Here is a 19047-nt window from a genome sequence, read left to right on the forward strand (position 1 = left end):
AGTCTAGGAGTCTCTCAATCGTTAAAGGGAAGGTAGTAGATAAGAAGTTTGCTATAAATGAAGAGGTGATGCCTACAGTTTTGGAGAAGCCAGAGAGAGAAGAGTCTGGGAAGGTGGTATGATGCAAGCTTTAGTGATAAGGCACAGGTTGAAGGATTGAGACAGGAAACTAGACAATGTATTGCAAAGATAGACAAGTCAGGGCTGCCAGGTAAGCTTAAGTTATGGTGTCTGCAGTTTGGTCTATTGCCCCGGCTAATGTGGCCATTGACAGTGTATGAAGTTCCTCTGTCAAAGGTAGAAAGGATGGAAAAAATGATCAACTCTTTTGTCAGAAAGTGGCTCGGAGTCCCACGCTGCCCAAGCAGCGTAGCCTTGTATGGGAAGGGCATTGTAGAGTTGCCCATATCTAATCTGACAGAAGAATTTAAATGTGCTAAGGTTAGACTGGAAATGACTCTTACTCAGTCCAAGGACCCAGTGGTGAGGAGGGTTGCACCCACAGTTAAAGCAGGGAGGAAATGGAAACCAAAACAAGCGGTCCAGCAAGCTCAATCGGCACTTAGGCATAGGGATATTATGGGCCATGTTCAGCATGGGCGGGGGGGCTTAGGGAGGGACGTAGGTAAACCCTCATGGGGTAAGGCTTCTGCAGGAGAAAGGAGGAAAATGGTAGTGGAGGAAATACATAGACAGGAGGAGATTGTAAGATGTACTAAGGCAGTGTCGCAGGCTAAACAAGGGAGGGAGTGGAGAAGAAGAAGATAAAGTGGAGAGATCTATGGAGCATGGAGGCTAGCAGGATCAGATTTATGATAGGTGCCACTTATGATGTTCTCCCATCTCCCCAGAACTTAAATCAGTGGTTTGGTGAGGATGACACATGCACACTATGTTCCCGTGTGTGCAGCCTCCGCCATATCCTATCAGGGTGCAAGGTAAGTCTCTCCCAGGGGCGCTATACGTATCGTCATAATCAGGTATTGAAATGTTTGGCAGAGGCTGTTTATGTTAAACGGAGAGAAGCTAATTCAGCAGCCGCTAGTAAAGAGGGTAGGCAAATTAACTTTGTGCGTCGGGGGAAAAGGCTAGACCATTTAGAGGCAGGCATAGAGTCGGGCAGCTAAGTAATGGAGGAGCCTGGAAATTGAAGGCGGACCTTATTCAGCAGGTTGTTGTGCCTCCACACATCGTTAGTACTCGGCTAAGACCAGATATGCTATTGTGGTCAGACTCAGAGAAGATTGTTTATTTTATTGAGCTTACAGTTCCTTGGGAAGACAGAGTTGAAGTAGCCAATGAGCTTAAGAAAGCGAAGTATGCTGCGATGGCTGGAGAGGCAGCACAGAGAGGCTGGACTACGCGACTAAGGCCTATTGAAGTCGGTGCGCGGGGGTTCATGGCTAGATCTGCTATTAGCTTGCTGACTGAACTGGGTATTTGTGGACGAAGTCTGAGGCAGGCGGTTAGTAACATGTCCGTGGCAGCAGAACGAGCAAGTGAATGGCTGTGGATAAGGAGAAAACATACTTCCTGGGGTTACCAAGCTAAGGTAAGCCAGATGTGCTAATGTGTGCTATTGTGCTAACGTGTTTGTTTGGTCAGGGTTAGCGGTAGGGCTAGGGGTACGATGCAGAAAAGAGAGTGTTTAGATGCATTAAATGTGGCAATGTGGTGGCAGCATTGAGGGGGGTGAATCCAGGACGCTGGTTTCATTGTTAAGCCTTCAGGAGGTGTCGTGGGCCTAACTTAACGAAACATCTGTGAAAGAGGGTGCCCACTTGATAACCCCAATGATATTCTGCTTACTGCATACTGCTGTATTTACTGCTGTTAGTTTGGCTAGTTGTCTCGTGTTTTTCACCTTTGGTTGGTAGCTTAGCTCAACGCAACAAAGAAACAGGGCAGGAGACAGCGCGACAATCCATGTTTCTTTGTTTATTTCTCCGTGAAAAGCATGTAACACAAAATGATCTCTGCAGTCGGTGCGTAACCGCAAATCAAATCTCCCGCCGCCGTCTCTCGGAGGCCAGGCCCCTTTTATGCGGTTCCAGGGACACGCCCCGTACGCGGGTACACCCTCTGATCCTGGAACATGTGGGACCAGGCCTAGGAGAGAAACGAGAACAGGAGCAGCACACACAATATGACCCCTGAAAGGCCAAGGTGGCCATAACACCCTCCCGCTTAAGAAGGGACTTGCAGAGTAACAAAAGTCCACAACCATTTCACCAATTCCTAACTGTGCGTAATAGGTGGTGACCACAAGCATACAAAAAAAAATACAAAACTAACTAGATTCCCAAATTTACTCCCAATTAAACCCCCTTTTCCCTGCAGGCGTTTCCATTCTGTCCAAAACCTCTGTCATCCGGGCCCTGGAAGACAAAGCAGACACAGGAAAACACAGAGAAACACATCTGACCAAACTTAGTCAGTGGGAGCACGGGATAGGGCGTCAGCAATAACATTATGCGAGCCCTTAATATGTTGGATATCCAAATTAAATGGCTGAAGAAAAAGAGCCCAGCGCATTTAACCGCTGGTTGGGGTTCTGAAGCGACCGTAAATAGGTCAGAGGATTATGGTCAGAATAGACCACTAGAGAAACAGCACCCCCAACATAAACGTCAAAATGTTGATGTGCCCAAATTAAACCCAACGCTTCTTTTTCAATTACAGAGTAACTGGACTGATAGGAGAGAAATTTCCTAGAAAAAAACTAACTGGGCGATCGATGCCTTGCTCATCCTCCTGGAGCAATACAGCACCTGCTCCTACCTGGCTAGCGTCCACATGCAGTTTGAACGGCCGGTTCAACTGCGGCGCGGCCAAAACAGGAGACGACGTCAGGAGGGCTTTTACTTTCTCAAAAGCCGACTGGCATACCTGGGTCCAGTCAAACTTCACCGAGGACTTCAAGAGGTCTGTCAACGGCGCAACAACAGACGAAAAGCTAGGACAGAACCCCCGGTAAAAACCCACCATGCCCAAGAAACGCATTAGGTCTTTTTTACTTGTGGGCGATGGGTACCGGTCAATGGCCAAGGTCTTAGCCCGAACCGGACGCACCTGTCCTTGTCCTACAACCTTTCCTAAATAGGTGACTGTCGCCCTCGCAAACTCACACTTTGCGAGGTTTAAGTCAGGCGGGCTTCAGAAAGACTTATGTCTTAAGTCTTATTTTTCCGATATTTACTTTTACTAATTTCTCTCAATTTTGCCTTGTACCAACTTTTTTCCTGATATTTCATTTTCTTCTTTTCTAGAAATTTTTGCCTGTTTTCCTGATATTTCATTCTTATTCTCAATTTATTTAGATTTACAAAATGGTTAGACCTACTTATGGATTTGGCTTTTACCGATTTTACATTTTGTTCAATAATGTCTAATTTAGCTTCTAAAATTGAGGATGCGACCGAAGTTAAATTGTCTGCACAAACCCTATGTTTTCTGAGATTGTAACTAGACCCACCCCCTTTGCAATACCCATAGCAACACTGCATGTTTGGCTTCTGAACACAAACACACACATTCTCATAATGATTACCATTACAATTTTCTAAGTAAATTCCCTGATCTGGCAACGACTCCAACTTACAACTATATTCAAGCCAGCGACCATCACAGTAAGTAAAAATACTAACTCCCAAAATATCTGCTGCTGCTTGAATCTCGACTTCAGTGGCCCAACTACCGACATACGCCATTTTTGAGACTGTGAGATATTCCTCCATCGAACTATACTCACTTCTCAAAACACCACCATTACCTTTCAAATGCTTAACTACAGCTAGTCTAATTTTCCTATGATTCTTTTGTGTACCACACACAGACTGACTAACTGCTCTAAAGAAACAATTACCATCCCCGACTATTTTCCCATTTTTACAAGGAGCACCCAATGGACCAACTTGTGTAGAAACTAGATCTGCCTCCTCTGAGTCAACATTTAACTGATTGCACAGAGTTTCTACAACTTCCCCAGAAAGCGGCTTAAACTGGAGGCCTTTACTCAAAACATCACCTACAAAAACAACATCCGAATCATAATCACCCTTCCTTAACTTCTTTGATGAACACCCACTCGGTGAAGCTTTACGCTTTACACTCGAGCTAACCGTTGGTTCTACTTTTAAACTGGATCTCTGGAAAACACTAACACTAGCTATCTCAAACGGTTTGGGTGGTTTTAATCCTGTCGCTAACTTGCAGATGTGCTCAAAAACATCATCTAGGCACGTGAAATACATTACAACACTCTTCCCTTCCCCGTCCACCATCCCATCTGCACTGCGCGCATGCGAATCTACAATAGCAAAACGTCCACCTTGACTAATTACTGCACATGTACTACCACCTAATGTCAGAAAACACGTCTGATACTTTAACTAAGACTTTGAATATGCAACATCAGGTCGGCCAGGCACGTGTTAAAAACCGCTACAGACCTACCAATACCACATGGAAAACCAGATACGTCACAAGTACTACAATCAACTACAACAAAGTAACCATTGTGCTCAATGACAACACTCACCGCACCGTGCAGGTTCAAGAGACACAATCCATCAGTCAACAAAGGTTCCTGTAGCTTTTCGAAGAACACAGAGTCGTCAGAGCCGAAACCTCTGTAGACTGATGGACCAATGGCTACTTTACACTTTCTGCCAAAAACACTGTGCTGTTTTAAGAACTCGCACAGATCACTATCAAAGCCACTATCCCTAGTTGATGTACCTACAGAACTAGCCAACTTCTCACCTTCTAAACAAACACTATCGACATCTCGCGCACCCCATGTACAAACAGGGGCAATGACGTGTTTAAGTGCGGCGACAACACTGCACGCAATTGACACGTCAGTCGTTGTCGCCGACACTTTTCCACTACCACCACCTCTAACTACACTACCAGACACAACAGCCTGTGGCTTTCGCTTGCCACACCTGCAAGAGGGAGGGTTAGCGTCAACCTTACTTTGGATGAATCTTCTGCTGACCTCCTCCCCCTCCGGCACCGTCACAGCACTCGGAGTCGCGTCCCCCTAAAAAGAATTAAGAAAATACATGAACAAAAGTGTCATTATTGCATTTGAGAGAACTTGCTAGTCATAGCAATAATTTGCTATGTGTATTACACAATATGTACATGCACATAGAATTAAACTGATTAAGAATAAAGCGTACTAACTTCCTCCTCTGCAACCACATCCACAACAATGCCACGTGTCAGCCTGGGAGACACCCCAACGCTGGGTGCCGCCTTGACCTGTTTACACAAAACAAAACCATGTATTTTCTTAATTGTTTTCAATACTTGCCAAAGTACTAAACAAGTAAAGCAAAGAAACTATTGCATTATTGGTGCCTACCATTTGTACTGCGCAATTCAGTGATTACATTAATGAAATAAAGACAAACCTGGCACATTGCAGGTCTCCTCTTGTAGGCCACACGTTTCGGACGTCGCTCCACCACACACCGTGTCTGATTAAAGAAAATCAAACACACTTTTAGAACATATAAAAGGAGTGTTTTAAGGGAGACAATACAGTTTTAAAAGACCTCAATCAACACGTCACATTTTCAACTTACCTTTGTGTGTTGTGGAACAGCACGGCCAACATGGCGGTGCTGAAGTGGACAGGATTGAGTGGGATGAAACAATCCTTCAGCACGATGGCACGTCCGTCCTCCTGTGAAATAAACACAGAAACAGAATATTAGTCACAATTGCTATTGAGTAAATCAATGTGCACAGATATACAATCGATATACATATGTTAACAATTAACGTTACAATATACTACAAACCTGATGCCAAACCACACATCTCTTTGAGGGCCTGAAGAGCTGATCCGCAGATTGGATCCTCTGCAATGACAAATAACAATTATTTGATTAAAATGAATGCATGGTGAACATTTTTGAATTTCAACCATCAACTATTTTGCAAATATGAGTGGGGAAAAGTACTGTATGCAAATATTACCTTCTTGCCGTTCACCACTTCCATCCAGACATCGCAGGGGGGAGAAGAGGGAGAATCCCTCACAATCACCCTTGGAGGGGTGATTGGACCCGGCGATGCTGGTCGCGCCTGTGCCGGTGCTGGCACAGGCACGGGAACATCCGGCGCCTTTGGTGCTGGCGCCGGCACTGGCACGTCCAGTTGCGTGTAGGCAGCATGCCACAGCAACTTGGCAAAAATGCCCATGCCAGCCTCGTCGCTCAAGTGAACCTGAAAAGGATAGAATAATACACTAACTAACAATAACATCAACTTTCAATAAATAATACTATCAATTCAACTACAAATAAGTGTAAATCATCAACCTTCTTTGCACACAGTATATGCTACTTACACTATCTCTGACCCAGAGATTCAGGTCGCTGAAGGGGAAGTGTTTGAACGTCGAGTAGTACGCCATACCTAAGAAATGATAAATATATATAAATCATTCATATACTTACATATATCAACAAATAAAGTAAGCAAGTAACATAAACATCTGTTTGAAACATACCCATGGACTTGGCCACAGAACGAAACTCCCAGCTCATGTGCTCCTGCAGCTCTGGAGCGACACTCAGGCGTGGAACGAAATCCACGACAAAAACCTTGAAAGACAATGACATTCCATTTAAACACATGTACGCTGTACTGCAACACCTCATTAACGCATTTTAAGAACTGAACAAAATACACACAATCAACTAAATTACTTACATTCTGCCAACGCTGACTTGCACTAATCAAGAGCTTCTCAAACTCTTGACCAGCCAATTCATGAGTAGTGCTGGTGGTCAGGTTGTTGCCGAGGGCCAGGATGCAGACTGCATCGGGTGTCCGGGGTAGCGTAGCGTGGACCAGCTCCGTCCTAAGATGAGACGCGCTGGCCCCAGGGGTCGTCATGATCCCAAAGGAAAGCCTTCCCTTGGAAATCCCGACCGTTCCATCGGCAAAGGGGCGCAGATGGGAATCCCCTATGATAAGAACAAACTGAAAGATAGAAAAACCTATTTAGAAATCATGTTTTTCAATTAAAAAAAATTAAAAAAATTGTTAAAAATTATTAACACATTCTTAAACAATCAATTACCTTCTTATCAGCCGAATGCGCAGGAACGAAGAGCTTGTGTGTCTTGCCTGACACAGACACCGGGTACTGGGTCACACAACGGCATGTCCCTGTACCACGGCCTATTCACAGAAAGAAGTATATTAGTATTTATAAAACGGATGGCTTAAATCAAGCAATCTGATTGGTTCCCAACTGTTGTATATTGAGCATATACACACAGCTATGACGCCCGTTCGGTTTACAGAGTTCAGTATCACTCCGCGCCTAACTTGAACTGTTGTTTATTTATATATAAAAGCAATAGAATAGTTCACTGAAGCCTAAAAACATGTTGATTGCTGGATAGGCTGGAAATGTTGTAAAGCAATAGGCACACATTGAGTGAACTGCTCGATAGTATTGAGTATTGGGTGTAAAATACACATACTGTACCCCTGAAATCTCCAATAAAGACGTTATAATACAGTATCAAAATATGCTCCCAGTATTCTTACAGTGTACATGGAGTGAGTAGTGGTGTAAAATAACATGTTTCTGTAGTGGGAGCATCGCTTGATAGAGGCAGTCGGTCAACAGATTAAATACGCTACCAAACACATAAGGTATCACTTTTTGATAGGGTAGCATGATTCTATAGACTCTGATACTGTATTATAACGTCTTTATTGGAGAGTTAAGGGGTACAGTATGTATATTTTACACCAATACTACACCGCGGATCAATAGTGTCGTCATGCGCATGCGCAGAACCACTAGGTAGCAAAATCACCAGAGTGAAGGGGGTCGCCGTCCCTCCGCTGCGCGGCGGGATGGACAACGCCCCTTAACTGTGGTATAATGACAGTATACCACAGCCTGGCGTGATCTATTGCTTAAATATAGTATATACTATATTAGTAATAATATTACTCATCTAGATAACACAAATATTGACCTCATTTACAATTTCAAAAGCTTCACTGTGCACATAGAACTTGATGACAATGGAAAAAATCCAACTCCCTACTTAGGTGCAACAAACTCAGGACGGTCAAACGACAGATCCACGTCAACGGGACGTAGGGCTGCCTCTCCTCTTGGCCGCCTGAGAGAGACGGTACGACTTGCCGCGAGGCATCTAAAAACATATAAACAGAATAAGATTAGAAAAAGCGAATGAAACCTGTAATGAAACATACTTGCATCTTTACTACCACACGTTTAAATGGAATGATAAATGAAGTATGAGAAATAAACTCACCGTCGTTCCAAGGAGGATCAAGCGTCCTAGTAAATCGATAGATTGATCGATGGATAGATAGATAGAATAGATGGATAGAATAGATAGATAGAATACTACTAGTAGTACTAATAGTAGTGATAGTAATACCTGAAAAGGTATTAAACTATCAAGCACACTCTCTCGATTGAAATATCTCTGTGTAGAAATATTTCCCACAATCGCTCTAAACCTTGCAATAAAACACAGCTCCGAAGCTCTGAGTCTCAAAGAAGGCGACAACTGCCGTTCGGACAATCCTTTTATAGCCTACCTGGCGTCACACATATTTGAATCACAACAGCCAATCGCAGCACAACATCAGCCAATCACGACACAGGGATTCAAATAAGCCAATCACAAAACTGTCAACAAGCTCTTGTGTTCGCGCTTCTCCGCCATCTTGTGTATGCTGCTCCGCGACTCGTAGTACTTCCGCTCTGAGACGGTGGCCGCATTTGTAGTCAGGATGGTTTATATCGTTAATGTTAGTATTGTTTAGCATCTACTTTTGGTTTTTGGACTGTCTGTTTTATAATGGTGTCTTGTTAGCCCTTGTGGGCTGGGCATGCTGATGCATGACACAATAATAATAAAAAATACTAAACTAAACTAAACTCTAGGGTCAGTGGAACATAATACGTCAATGCCACCGCCATCTTGGGGCGGCCTAACCACCCACCTGAATGAATGAATGTCGGTCTTCTGTCCCATCGACGTCTATGATATCTAGAGGGTGGTAAAGTTGGTTTTATATTTGACGTTGGATATTCGACACATTCGAAAAATCTATTTAGCACTGGCTTCGATGGACGCATTTGTGTCAAACCAACTTTGATGTGACAAGGCCTGCCTATATAACACAAAGCTTCTTTTGTCAAAAAAAAAACATTTTGGTTTTATACCATTTTTATGTTGATAAATGCTTTAAATCTATTATGCGGCTTCACTTTTTGACTTACCCATATCAAAACACATGGGGTGAACCCAGCTAACTGCCCCACACATAACACAAAGCTTCTTTTTTTTCCAAAAACCCACCCTTTGATTTTATACAATTTCTTTTTTTATTAAAAAAGGCTATAAATATATTATGCGGCTTGGTCTTTTCACCTACCTATATCAAAACACATCTGGTGAACTCAGCTAACTGCCCCACACATAACACAAGGCTTATGTTTTCCAAAAACACACATTTTGATTTTATACAATTTTTTATTATTTATATCATGTTAAAACACATGTGGTGAACTCAGCTAACTGTCACCTAACACAAAATTAAATAAATACAACTTACAACAATGTCAAATATTTACATATGAACAGGAAATCAAATACATTTATTGATTATCGCACAGGGTACATTGCCATTGTGCCAGTTCTTGTGGAACATGTCCTATCCGGGTTGCTGTCAGGCTAATGTCATGGAACCACCTTCCACATGAGTCACACTGGGTCTACAAAGATAAACAAATTGAACATCTCATATTGGTGATATGATTTTTTTGTGCTTTATTTAAATGACAAAATGTAAAAGAAATCACAGATTTGTCATTTTATGTACAAAATATGTTTTAATAATAATAATATATTTTACACAATATCAGCATAGTGTAATTTTGTGAAGGTGCATCCTATCTTTTTATGTAACTTCTGCTCCTTTAACAAAGTGTTCCTTTAACAACAGGTTATTCCAACGACTAATGCTTTCTGATCATTCTAATCTCCAATACACATTCCAGCATTTAAATGTTTGTGTTGTTGTATTTCAGGCACCTACCCAGTCAATTACTTCTGCCTTAATGTCTTTGTGTCTTGGCAAATACTTCAGGCCACACATTGAACAGTACTCTTTCTCTACAAGAAGAACAACAACATTAAGTTATGTAATGCTTTAAAATGTACTCTCACACTGCATTACTGAAAGGGAAGAACCTCAATAACCAAGTACCAGCATGCAGCAGCTTCTGAGTTACATATGGCGGTAAGTTAAAACATTTATTTAGCAGAATTAAGCAATAGCTCTTACTCATAACCCTATAGGCCGCGAGCTAGGGGGCCTTACTGTGCACCCCCCGCATGATCCAACGAAACCAACTTTTTTTGAAAGGTCTGACCATGCTGAACATGAATTAGAATGTTTACATTGAAACTGTTGGGTTGCACTTCCTGTTTCAGGCCCATGAATAGATTTACATTGAAAATCAATACGGTTCAATACATTGGAAATGCAGTATAGGAACATGACTCTCCATGACCTAGGGGAAGGTGTGACATCTGTCTTTGCATGTTTGATCACATCTACAGGACACAAGCTTTCAGAAAATGTATGGTTTGAGTGGTTTAATTGGCTTTCCCTAAATAATAGATGTGATGTAGATGTAGATGTGATCAAACATGCAAAGACAGATGTCACACCTTCCCCTAGGTCATGCAGTCATGTTCCTGTGATGCATTTTTAAATGCATTTCCAATGTATTCCAATGTATTGAAACGCATTGACTACCTGAAACAGGTAGTGCAACCCAAATGTCAAGTCAAGTCAAAGTCAAGTCAAATGTTTCAATGTTAACATTCTAATTCATGTTCAGCATGGTCAGACCTTTCAAAAAAAGTTGGTATCGTTGGATCATGCGGGGGGTGCACAGTAAGGCCCCCTGGCTTGCGGCCTACTAATAATTGTACGTATTTACCTGATGCGGACAGTAGATCCTCTGCCATCTCTGCCCGGAGACGACCCATAGCCCTTGGCGAGTTCTTCATATTTAATGAAGGAATCCCCGGAAAAGACTGGATTGCCTCTTTAGCCATCTGATAGACATGTCAAAATAATATGCGTTACTGGAGTGTAGTCAAGTACTTGTCAAGCGTTCTTAAGGGTGTTCTGAATCTTCCTCTAATACCTGCATCACAAATACCCCGCAGCTTGTTGAGTCCTGCTGAACTGGGTGTGGAATTGTTGCGGCTTTCCACTTGAGACTGCCCCACACCTGTTTAGGTACGCCGTAAAGGTTTTGCCTCATCTGAAAGTAGCGCCTAGAAGACACAATGCACCAATGTCTAACATGAGTCATGATGTCCAAGTTTGTGTGCATTTCTGATGACTTTACAGATCTAGAACCATTTGATAAGGTTTATTTAAGGTTTATTATATATTTCTGAATCGCAAAGTATGTTGAACTGTGACATATCACATCTATTTCAGTTTGCGGTTGTATTTTGGTTAATTGATATTCACCCACAATTGAAATGATGCTTCACTGGTAGTCGGACAGTTAAGTTATATTTTGCATTATTTTCTTACTTGTAGCATTGAACAGCAGTTGTGGAGAGGTGAAGATCTTGTTCTGCAGCAGCAGGATCCATCACAAATATACTCCTTAAAGGCGCATGAAGATACTGGGAAAACATAAGGAAAAAGCAGAAGCACATTATGAAATCCACAATTATCCTCTGCTAACCTTCTTTGCAAATCTTTGTGTTGTTGTAGCCTACTCACCACGAACCGCCAGTGGTTGTTGTTTACATTCACAAATGACACAGCAGCGTCAAAGGTATCCAGGTTCACCTGTGTAAAAATTAGCACAACAGCATGAGGCATACTATGTCTGATATGTTATTGTTTTTATAGTGAATTGATTTTGTTGGTCAAATTGGCAGTAAGCATCAATCAACACGTGTTACGGTGGCCTTACATTTCGCATCAGGTGTCGACTGATTTGCTCCCTTGAACCTCCAAGAATTACACCATTTGTGTAGTGGTCTAATTGAAAGATTCGATGAGCAGGGTCATACTGGTTAAGGGTAGCTCGCATGTAAGCTTCTGAGATTCGAACCTTGAATACCTTTGTGTGTTGTGGAACGGCTGGGCAGTCAGGGCTCGAAAGATGAGCTGGAACCACGGCGTCCATCGTGTTGGACCACAACCATCTATTACACACACACACACACACACAAATGATCCAACAGGATGTCGTGCAAAGAGATAGGAGTTACAAAACAAGAGCGTGCATTAAGGACGTCAGGAGAGAGAGAGAGAGAGAGAGAGAGAGAGAGAGAGAGAGAGAGAGAGAGAGAGAGAGAGAGAGAGAGAGAGAGAGAGAGAGAGATGCTTGTTTCCCACTGGGTTTAATAGCAATTGATCCCCTTCTCTTCTGAGGGTTCAGGTCAGGGCGAGCCCTCGGTTCCTGACCAGAGAGATGTTGTTATGGAGCTACCGTCCTCAGCTCATTCAAACTGAATTACAAGGGGCCGTTTCCAGACGAGCCGGCCGCCGTCCCCAGGATGCACCAGGCCTGGGTGCCTTGGTTCACCAGAGAGAGCAACATGGCGGACATGGAGGACTCACCTACGACCCGGTCCCCCGTCTGCACGTCCATCTTCCTCATGGCCGCCGCAAACAGCGCCACGTCCCGCCGCAGCTCCCCAAACGTCACCTTGGTTACCTCCTCGTTAGACTCCACTGCGGAGCGGGCAGAGCCACACACACACACACACACACACACACACACACACACACACACACACACACACACACACACACACACACACACACACACACACACACACACACACACACACACACACCCCGTCAATTTGGGGCAAAACAGAGAAGGCTAGCTATTGTTATTGCAGGACTCAAGCAAAACCAACAAGACACACAATTGTATTAGTTAATTTAGACGACAAGATTATGTTTCCCGTTATTCATTCATTAACCTGATGACGGGCGATGATATTACATATGGTTGCCTCCTCTGCCATGGCGCACAGAGACAGAGAGCCATTGTTCTAATCCCACTAAGTAAAAGCTATCTGACGTTTATAGGTGGACTGTGAAGCCTGTCCTAATAAAATGACAGCTCCGGTGTGTGTGTGTGTGTGTGTGTGTGTGTGTGTGTGTGTGTGTGTGTGTGTGTGTGTGTGTGTGTGTGTGTGTGTGTGTGTGTGTGTGTGTGTGTGTGTGGAGGTACACACAGGTACTATCTCCATTTCCATGTCACTCAGTCAGCGAGAGAGGGAGAGAGGGAGGGAAGAGAGAGAGAAGGCGAGGGAGAGAGAGGGAGAGGGAGAGAGAGAGAGAAGGCGAGGGGGAGAGAGAGGGGGAGAGGATTTAATCTTATTACAGCCTGCCCTGTACAATCTGACTCAGTGTTATGGATTTTCAGCCTTATCACATCACACACTCCTCCTGAATATAAACACACCCCCTGCACTCGCTCACGTCTGCCGGCCTGGGGGGGGGGGGGGTCCCTAGAACTGACCAAATCATCAGAAACTCTTGATACGTAGAGGATGCACAATTGTACTACAATAATTATATTACATTCATTATTGCATTGTGCAATAATGTATCATTGTATGGTTTGAAGGTTAACAGGAAATTAACATCTAGCTGGACAAATCCTATATTTATGTTTATACCTTGGATTCATAAATATTGCCTTTTAATTACAAATGTCAAGGTTCCTGATACAGATCTGTCCTCTTCTTCTGCAGCCTCACTATGAGAATGCACCTGTTTTGTGTTAATTAATTAACGAGGCGTCTCAGGTGGACTTGGAGTGTTATGCAACGCCTCAACCAAACCGTTTTATGTGAAAATGAGTTATTCGTTCAGTTGACAGTGCTCACTGGAGTTTGGACTATTGTTTTTTCATCTCCTGCGTTGCCACTCAACAGTGTTTCCCTGCGGACACTGCCCATATGTGATCAAGTCAACAACTTTCTCAGGGCGTCGGATTCGACGGCCTGTGCTGTAGCCTGGGTACGAAACACGCGGTCGCAAAGACATGTCTTATCAGATTATAACATTTATTATGACAGGTGGAGTTGTTGATTCAGCGGCCAGCCATACAACAGACAAAATACACACATAAAGGTATGAAAGAGTGTTCTTACTGGAAGCGTAGAGCGCCACCTGGTCCAGGTCTGTGTGTTTGAGCAGGTTCTCTGCGTAGTTGAGCCTGGCTCCTTTGAACCACTCTGGGACGTCCGACACCCGCTTGTTCACGTCGATCACCTGAAAGCAGGGAGCTTTGGCTTGAGAAGACCTTCATGAAGACATGTAGGAATGGATGGATGTGTGTGTGGCTCAGAGATGTATAGGAACAAAGTAGAACTACTTCACTACTTAACTTAAGTACTAAAATGCTGTAAAATCTGTACTTTACTGGAGTATTCTTTTTTTCTCCTACTTCCACTTTTACTTCACTGCTGCTGCTACAGCCAAAGGAATTGTGTGTCCTTCAGTTTAAATATTTAAAATAATATAAACAATATGATATTCAAACTTTTGACTGCTTTCTTTAATATAAACATAGCACAATACTTGTACTTTTACTTTCAGTACTTGAGTAGTACATTGTCAAATTAACTACTTGCAATACTTAAGTACAAAACATTTTGAATACTTGTACTTCCACTTAAGTGTGGTGTTTAAAGAACACTTCTACTCAAGTCACTTTTTTGATATAGTACTTGTACTCCAGTCTGGGTCTCTAGTACTTTATATATCTCTGGTGTGGTTCATGTATTGGAGAGCAGTGTTTCAGGCTGGGTTGTGTGTGTCATGCTGTCACTGCATCATTGTGTGCATCATAAAGTCCACACGGCCACTGGCTACAGCGTGGAGCCGCCACGTGTCTGCACACACACTCATTAGAGTGATGATGGGTTAATTGAGGGCTGCATCATGTGACCCACACACACACACACACACACACACACACACACACATACCTCCTCATACGGGCTGGAGCTGACGATGCCACAGAAACTCCAGACTTCGGCCCAGAAGTCTGGGTAGCTGTCCACCGACCACTGATACAGATCATTGTAGTTGGCTGGAGACAGAGAGAGCATGTGGTGAGAGGGTGTATTGTGTTGTACATGGTGATACACATCCATAACCAATCATTTATATAGACATTTACTCCTACTCCGTTGTGTCTGCCTGCTTCCCTGTTGGCCTTAGACTACACATCCCAGCAGGGCTGTGTATTCAAAATTTACGACTGGTTTTGCCACAATGGCATGTTTCCAAACACCAGAATAGCACAAAACCAGAAACACTGGCTGTAACGCAAGGTCAAACAAGTCACCCTGTAATCTTTGTTGTAACAGATAGAATAGGATAAGTGTCCAAATGTTATTATTAAAATCGGAGAACATAACATCCTCAGTTGTCTGATCATCTGTGGACCCTGCTCTTCTCCTACTACGCCCAGCACCATTAGGGCCCCTCTCCATTACATAACAGCCATTCTGCATGGCTCCCCTGCTCTTTGCTGCCATTCATTAACCATCCGTTCCATCCGGTGAATCGGGTCTCTTTAGCACTCTTTAGCGCTTTGTGTACCCTCACCCATCGGATAATAGTAGTTAATCATGTGTAATACACTGTGTATGACACAGTATCCGGATAATAGTAGTTAACCATGTGAAATACACTGTGTGTATGACAGTATCCGGATAATAGTAGTTAACCATGTGTAATACACTGTGTGTATGACACAGTATCCGGATAATAGTAGTTACTCATGTGAAATACACTGTGTTTATGACACAGTATCCGGATAATAGTAGTTAATCATGAGTAATACACTGTTTATGACACAGTATCCGCATAATAGTAGTTGACCATGTTAAATACTCTGATGCAGGCTGTACACTGTGTTGTGGAACACGGTGGACCACCACCGCTACAGCAGATCTGTGCGTGTGGTGGTCAGCATGAGGAGTGACCTGTTGACACCGAGGCTATGTGTGAGAAGGTTAATCCATGACATAGTGAGCTTTGTAGCCAGACGAGGAGGTGTGGTGAAGCCGAGCCGACTCTCTTCGACTGAGGTGTCTGGAATCTTGATGTCCCTTGTTTTATTTATGTCCAAAACATCGGTGCAAACTGAGTAGGTAAAAGCATTGGTCAAATTAGTTTTAATTAGCATCGTTCGACTGTCTTATTATCATATTGTACTATTACGTTATAACTCAATAATATAGCCATACCTGCAAAGAGCAAAAGACAAAAGTAGCCTCGTGCATAATCTCCCGTCTCTCCTTTCAACTCACCCAGATCGACACCGTAATCCTTACTGATGTGCGCCCTGAACCTGTTCATATGCGTGTTTTTCTTAGAGTCTGGGTACCACAGCGCTTTGGTCTCCTCCTCCATGATCTTCTCGCTCTTCCCTTCCTGTGGGTCTTTCGACATCGCTGCTGCTCGGGGTCTTCTCGTCTCGTCTCAAGGGCTTGACCACTGCTGGATAACCTACAGACGCGTTCAGGTGGAGCGTTGAATGAGATCACCCGGCTAGCGCCTCTGTCTTGTGAGCAGGGTTGGAGGTCTGTGACAGCTGACCCACTGAAGCGTCCGGTCAGCGTGGTCCTGCTGGAAGCTCCGCCCACCGAGCGACCGCGCGTCTCTGGAGCGCATTCAAGAGACGTACGCTTCCCGTCGTTTGTATATAAAAAAATATATTTCCCCGTTTCTCTTTACGATACGTACAATCCGTCCATCTGTCTTTTATTGGGATTTAATACGCATAGGGTCATTGACCATTGTTAAAATGTATAAAAATGGTTAGGTCTTAACTTGAGCAAAAATTCTCTGCACGTGTAAATTAAACAAAACACAACACGTAGGAACGACTTGGCAGTGTATCTTAGGTTTCTGTTTTAAATTTTGGTGAAAAATTACCGGAAACGAAAACATAAAAGGGCGAATATAATATTTATTTTTCACGGTTCGCTGGTAGACAGTTGCGAGTCTTGAATGCCTCCCGCCTGTGACGCGCACCAGGAGCTGGCTCGCGGTTGCTCAAGGGCTCTGCTCAAGGAGGGAGGAAGAGGCGAGTTTTGATTGGACGAGAAGAGTCTGGTTCCACATCAGCCGACGGATCAGTCTATACGGGGCGGGCCGTGTCAGTGGACTGGCGTCTTGCTAAGCTAATACCGGTTCAGAGGTGTGCCCAATCAGCAGCCAGCAAAGGGAACCCTCCCTCCCTCGGGGGATGTCCTACAATCAGTCAGAATGGTGTGATTTATGTTTGTTTATGATCTGTGTAGTATACCGCTATATATATATATATATATATATATGTATATGTAGGCCTATGTATGTATATTTGATAGACAGGCAGATTGAGAGTAACCTCATCATTTTGGGTGACAAGTAGGCTAAATGCATTGTAACCTGTGATATTCACACCTTCACAACGAGAGGAGAACTACACCATAAGAAGCCTCAGTCACAATCTCCATCCACTGCAGCGATTACACAGAAGAACTATGTGTCCCCACACACTTTTGGGACTTGTGGGATTGAAGGAAGGTTGTCTTATGCAGGAAGAAGAGGCCCACCACACACCCCCATGTTGTGACTGTTGTCCAACAGGGGATAAGCCAGGACAACCTTGGGGCAGACCTCAGCCTAAACATGAATGCAATCAGCATGTGAGACATTCAAGGTGCAACGTTATGAGAGCGTTACGTTCATGAGAGCATTTTAATTAGTGCATAAACCACAAAAATAAGAATCGTTGCGGAGGTGTGTGTGTGTGGATGTGTGTGGAGGTGTGTGTGTGGAGGCGTGTGTGTGTGGAGGCGTGTGTGTGTGGAGGTGTGTGTGTGTGGAGGTGTGTGTGTGTGGAGGTGTGTGTGTGTGGAGGTGTGTGTGTGTGGAGGTGTGTGTGTGGAGGTGTGTGTGTGTGGAGGTGTGTGTGTGTGGAGGTGTGTGGAGGTGTGGAGGTGTGTGGAGGTGTGGAGGTGTGTGTGTGTGTGGAGGGGTGTGTGTGGAGGTGTGTGTGTGGAGGTGTGTGTGTGGAGGTGTGTGTGTGGAGGTGTGTGTGTGGAGGTGTGTGTGTGGAGGTGTGTGTGTGGAGGTGTGTGTGTGTGTGTGTGGAGGTGTGCGTGTGTGGAGGAGAGGGGAGGTTAGGGTATAGGGGAGGGGAGAGGTAACCTTACCTTATTAGGGTAACAGGCATGTGTATAATAAAAATTACTGCACAACAAGCCACACAGCCAGGTCGTTTTAAGTTATTTTATATCATATCTATCAGTATACATTTCAACATCTGTGCGCACAGTGAAGCAATTCTGGGATGTGATTAAAAAAAAACAATGGTTCATGGTGAGACCATCTGACCCTAACTCTGTCCCTAACACTGAACCATGAGGAACCCTTGTAGGAACCAAGGAACCCTTGAGAAACAAGGAACCCTTGAAAACCCATGACTTAAGTCACGTCCTGCGAGGTAGAAGTTGAATCCGAAGTCTCCACCGTCCAGCTCTGACGAGGCGCCGTCGGTGGGTCACTGAAATGTTGCAAGAGGAAAAACACAAATTGTTAGCCTCGTAGCATAATCTATGTTAGCCATTGGCCAACAATGTCAATGAGGCTACCGATGACGATTATGCTATGAGGCTACCCATGTCGATTACGCCATGAGGCTACCGATGTCCATTACGCTATGAGGCTACCCATGTCAATTATGCTACAATATCAATTATACTATGAGGCTAACGATATAGATAACTCTATGAGGCTAGCGATGTCGATTATGCTATGAGGCTAACAATATCCATTATGCTATGAAGCTTACAATATCCATTATGCTATGAAGCTAACGATATCCATTATGCTAGGAGGCTAACAATGTCCAGCTAGGAGGCTAACCAGATTCCGTGTCTCCCTGGATCT

The 19047-nt window shown here is 43.8% G+C and overlaps 2 protein-coding genes across 3 annotated transcripts; both read right to left on the reverse strand.

Moving 5' to 3' along the window:
- Positions 1-2318: 2318 nt before the first annotated feature.
- On the reverse strand, positions 2319-8150 carry LOC311354497 (uncharacterized protein; the record flags this gene model as incomplete). Its single annotated transcript, XM_084474289.1, has 11 exons — positions 8094-8150; positions 7106-7206; positions 6733-7005; positions 6530-6623; positions 6368-6435; positions 5995-6243; positions 5817-5876; positions 5598-5698; positions 4546-4667; positions 2782-2927; positions 2319-2378 (listed from the first exon to the last, which is right to left on the reverse strand). The coding sequence occupies exons 3-11, from the start codon at positions 6916-6918 to the stop codon at positions 2319-2321; spliced, it is 1086 nt and encodes a 361-aa protein (XP_084330415.1). The 5' UTR covers positions 6919-7005; positions 7106-7206; positions 8094-8150.
- Positions 8151-9546: 1396 nt separating this feature from the next.
- Positions 9547-16699, reverse strand: LOC311354679 (acetoacetyl-CoA synthetase-like). Of its 2 annotated transcripts, XM_084474502.1 has the most exons (12): positions 16419-16699; positions 15087-15190; positions 14247-14367; positions 12694-12807; positions 12191-12275; positions 12041-12108; positions 11845-11913; positions 11650-11744; positions 11249-11381; positions 11039-11156; positions 10126-10202; positions 9547-9802 (listed from the first exon to the last, which is right to left on the reverse strand). In XM_084474502.1, the coding sequence occupies exons 1-7, from the start codon at positions 16558-16560 to the stop codon at positions 11894-11896; spliced, it is 654 nt and encodes a 217-aa protein (XP_084330628.1). In that variant the 5' UTR covers positions 16561-16699; the 3' UTR covers positions 9547-9802; positions 10126-10202; positions 11039-11156; positions 11249-11381; positions 11650-11744; positions 11845-11893. The 2 variants fall into 2 exon arrangements, with proteins under 2 accessions (XP_084330628.1, XP_084330629.1); XM_084474503.1 differs by lacking the exon at positions 12041-12108.
- Positions 16700-19047: the final 2348 nt, after the last annotated feature.

This window comes from Micromesistius poutassou (genome assembly GCF_964030765.1).
Source record: "Micromesistius poutassou genome assembly, chromosome: 10".
Lineage (NCBI taxonomy): Eukaryota > Metazoa > Chordata > Actinopteri > Gadiformes > Gadidae > Micromesistius > Micromesistius poutassou.

Bases quoted from the DNA above. Each gene is read 5' to 3' on its own strand.
- LOC311354679 (XM_084474502.1), bottom strand. From the start codon at position 16,560: ATGTCGAAAGACCCACAGGAAGGGAAGAGCGAGAAGATCATGGAGGAG. The intron at 14,368-15,086 runs GTATGTGTGTGT...CCCTGCTTTCAG, and splicing joins GCTCCAGCCCGTATGAGGAG to GTGATCGACGTGAACAAGCG. The intron at 12,808-14,246 runs GTAAGAACACTC...CCCGCTCCGCAG, and splicing joins GGTGGCGCTCTACGCTTCCA to TGGAGTCTAACGAGGAGGTA.